Raw genomic sequence first — 3,929 nt, forward strand, 5'->3', positions numbered from 1 at the left:
TGCTAATGTCTAAGGAATGACTTCAGTGTGAGAGAACTTAAGTTATACTATGAAACATCATTCGTGCAAGGTTTGAACTTCAAGTTCTTTTGGTCTTTTCAGTTTTTGGAGGGGTGTGTGTCTGTTTCTGTGTAATGGTCTTTTCAGTTTTTGGAGGGGTGTGTGTCTGTTTCTGTGTAATTTTAAATAGAAGGTATGATCAAAGTCATAAAATTAAAATCACCTTTTACATGAAGGGAGTCGACTTCCAGTTACAAACACAAAAGCATTACGTAATTATTCTTTGCACCTAACTCCACACAATTACAACTCGATTAAACCTGAAGCACCGCCTTGTAACTTAAAAGGGAAACGGGTTCGGAAGGGGAAAAGCATTTTTGTTTACAGACCATCCTTTAAAGATGTGGTACCACGGAAGAACTACAATTACATCCTTCAGCTCTCACGCCTCATCCTGATACTGAGCACCAGCGGGGGCATCTCCCACACTTAGGCAAGTGCGACCGACCGAGTAAACTTAGGAACAGAGAACTTAACTTAAGGCATGAGAGCATTCATCATTTTCAAACGCTCCAGTCGCAATCGTCCGACAATGCTGGGCGCGCCTACCCCCTCAACCCACGGTTGTCCTCGCTCCCTCCACCATCACCTCGCAAAACAAAACAGAGTTCGAATCCCAGGCTGCCCGCGTCAGGGCACCATCCTTGTAGCAGGCTCGCGACACACCCCCCGCTCAGCGCCCTCCAAGGATATGAGGAGCCGGGGCAGCACCGAAGGCAGCTCCCGACGGCACATCTCCTCCGACCAGCTGCTGAGTTCCTCCAAGACAACCCCGCTCGCCACCACCGCATCGTCCTGCGACATTCTTTCGCCACCCTCCCAGAGATGAACGAATCTGCACGACTCCCGCCACCGCTTGGAACGCCGTCCCAGCAGGCTTTGAGAGAGCTCCGCCCCCACCAAACCATAGAGAGGAGCACTCTCGCCCCCAAGCGTCGGGGCCTTCTCTAGCTGTTGGAGGACTCATCTCGTTGGTGTTCGCCGTGGGCTGAAGGCGAGTTTCTCCGGTAGTTCGGTACGCCGCGGACTTTCCAGTGCTGAGACCAGAAGTCCTCAGGTTTGCTATCCTCAGTCCGGGGGGACTTTGAGACGACGCGTAGTTTCAAGGGTGACCTGGGCTGAGGCCAGGAATGACTCTACTCCCCTGTGAGGTGCGTTCGAGAATAGGAATGATTTTACTGGCGTGCGTGCTTCCATTCGTACGGCTCCTGCCAAGTGAACGGAGATCCCACCGTCCAGAAATGTGCAAATTAAAACGGGTGTTATGGTCTGGCATATTGCCGGAAATGTTTCTATACAATCTATTATACTTTCCACAGTCCTAGTCTTTATTCATCCCTCCAGTCACATAAGGTGTAGAACTACGTACACATAAATGTACCGTTTGGATGAGTTTGCACACACCAGATCACACCTGTGTGTGTTTGAAAATGGATACCCTACTTACCCAAATAAAACCGTAAACGGTTTTTGCGTGGCAGAGATGAAGGAACAAACCTGGATACCTCTGTGAACAAAGAGAAAATAATTACTGTAGATGCGTTGGAAATTTAGGGTGTGAAGATGCCTGGGCACAAGGCAACTAAAAGACCAGGCAGGTAGCTAGGCTGTCCTGTCTAAAAATCTTATTGTTCTGGTGAAGGTGGTGGCTGCTATAGCTATTCTTTTGTTTGTCTTTATGTTTTATCTTCTACTTTTGAATACTTAAGGCATCTGTGCATTTTGCTAAATCGCACACACACACAGCCTTTTTTGTTTTGTTTTGTTTTTAAACATTTTCTTTTCCCCCTTCCCTTTCCAGGGCTGAACTGAAAAAGGCTCAAAGGCGTATAAAACGTCTTTGGAGCCCCCTCTGAATACATCTGGTGGTGTATACGCAGCTAACAGACATTGGGCCCAACAGAACTAATCGACTGTGTGATCGGTTATGCCATTAAATTCTTTCTAGAAGCTGAAGCGTCATCCTTTGGTAAAAACGGTGTGCATAGAAAAAGAGGATGGCCTTTCAATTCAATTTCAGCATAGAAGAAGATCTGGAAAATAAATTAACATCCCTCGATGATGGAAGTTGTGTCTTAGAAAGTCAGAAAGGAAAGCAGGACAATAGGCAATCTACCGAACATCCAGGCTTGCCTCGGGATCACTCTTGGAAACGCTCCTCACTGGGAAATGCAGCCTCCTCTGAAAACACTGGCAGCCCACCCCCTATTGCTGACAGGTCAGATGACCCAGAAGCTTGTAAACACCAGCCCTCCTGGAAACCTGCTAAAGAACACGCGATGCCTAAAGATGTGAAAGAAGTCTTAGAAAATACGGTTTTGGAAATGTTGCCAGGTACCCAGCATGCTAACACAGCAGTAGTGAAAACCGTCTCTTTGAAAGAGAAATTCCCTGGAGAAAACATCGTTTCAAAAAGCTTTTCTTCTCATTCTGATCTGATCCCAGGTGTTTATGAAGGAGGCTTGAAAATATGGGAATGCACCTTTGACCTCTTGACTTACTTCACAAAAGCCAAGGTGAAATTTGCTGGGCAGAAAGTGTTAGACCTTGGCTGTGGGTCTGGGCTGCTTGGGATAACTGCATCCAAAGGAGGGGCTAGGGAAGTTCATTTTCAAGATTACAACGGTTTGGTGATTGATGAGGTGACCTTACCTAATGTAGTTGCTAATATCCCTTTGCAAGATGACGGCAATGGCATAAATGAGCCAGATGGGAAAAGACAAAGGAAGTCAGAAGTAGGCCAAGAAATCTGTAAATGTCGCTTGTTCTCTGGGGAGTGGGCTGAGTTTTGCAAGCTTGTATTACGTGAAAAACTGTTTGTGAAATATGACCTCATTCTCACTTCAGAAACCATTTATAATCCGGATTATTACAGCACTTTGCATGAAACATTCCTCAGGCTATTAAGTAGGAGTGGCCGGGTGCTTCTGGCCAGTAAAGCACATTATTTTGGTGTTGGTGGTGGCGTTCATCTCTTCCAGAAGTTTGTAGAAGAAAAGGGTGTATTTGAGACTCGAACACTTGAAGTAATTGATGACGGTCTAAAGAGGTTTCTAATGGAGATGACTTTTAAGCACCCCAGTTAATATGCACCGAATGGCATAATGAAATTAAAAGAATACCCCAGAATTTATGACTGTTCAATTTCTTTTTTTATTGTTATTCTGAAATTACGGTTTGTTTGTTTGTTTTTAATTTACTTATTGAAATAATAAGCCAAGTATAGAAGTAGTAGCCTCATGTTTTCTATGTAAAACTACAAGTTTCCTTGAGAATTTAATGAGCTCTTGAATCACTTTGTGTAAAAGTTCTTTCTCCATCCTCATTCTATTTGGTCTTTCTACAATCTCTAACACTCCATAAACATGTTCTGAGGGAATACTCCCATTTCTTAACAAGTTTATGAATCTCTCTGCAGCCTTTGTTAGTTCCTTGTCTCCCTGAAGAGCCTGGCTAGATCGGACTTGGATCCCTGAATAATACTAACCTCAAGCTTCTGGTCCAAGGCCTGTGTTAACTCAGAAGATGTTTATTGATTTGCGTATGTCAAAGTGTTAGCATGCTAGGCAGTTGGATTTGCGCACGCCTTTAATCCCAGCACTCGGGAGGCAGAGGCAGGCGGATTTCTGAGTTCAAGGCCAGCCTGGTCTACAAAGTGAGTTCCAGGACAGCCAGGACTATACAGAGAAACCCTGTCTCGAAAAAAAACAAAAAAAAAAAAGAAAAAGAAAAACAAACATGAATCTGTTACAGAGTATGAAAGTGGCTGGGGATGCAGCTCGGTGGTAGAGCATTTGCTAGCGTGCAGGAGAACCTAGGTCCCAACCCAAAAGTTCAACAACAACTACAAGTGTATAGATGGTAATGGA

At 44.8% G+C, this 3,929-nt stretch overlaps 2 protein-coding genes across 3 annotated transcripts in view; one reads left to right on the top strand and one right to left on the bottom strand.

The window, feature by feature from the left end:
* Positions 1-935, bottom strand: part of C1H1orf112 (chromosome 1 C1orf112 homolog) — a 44,351-nt gene extending 43,416 nt beyond the window's left edge. The window contains exon 1 of the mRNA XM_021158161.2: positions 754-935. Within this exon, the coding sequence (XP_021013820.1) occupies positions 754-864 (111 nt within the window). The 5' untranslated portion in view covers positions 865-935. The remainder of the gene's footprint in view (positions 1-753) is intronic.
* Positions 936-1,033: 98 nt separating this feature from the next.
* Mettl18 (methyltransferase like 18) lies at positions 1,034-3,189 on the top strand. Of its 2 annotated transcripts, none has more exons than XM_029472870.1 (2): positions 1,034-1,211; positions 1,862-3,189. In XM_029472870.1, the coding sequence occupies exon 2, from the start codon at positions 2,058-2,060 to the stop codon at positions 3,144-3,146; it is 1,089 nt and encodes a 362-aa protein (XP_029328730.1). In that variant the 5' UTR covers positions 1,034-1,211; positions 1,862-2,057; the 3' UTR covers positions 3,147-3,189. The 2 variants fall into 2 exon arrangements, with proteins under 2 accessions (XP_029328730.1, XP_021026467.1); XM_021170808.2 differs by having other exon boundaries at positions 1,034-1,117.
* The last annotated feature ends 740 nt before the right edge of the window (positions 3,190-3,929 follow it).

The sequence above is a fragment of the Mus caroli genome, chromosome 1 (assembly GCF_900094665.2).
Source record: "Mus caroli chromosome 1, CAROLI_EIJ_v1.1, whole genome shotgun sequence".
NCBI classification, from domain to species: Eukaryota; Metazoa; Chordata; class Mammalia; order Rodentia; family Muridae; genus Mus; species Mus caroli.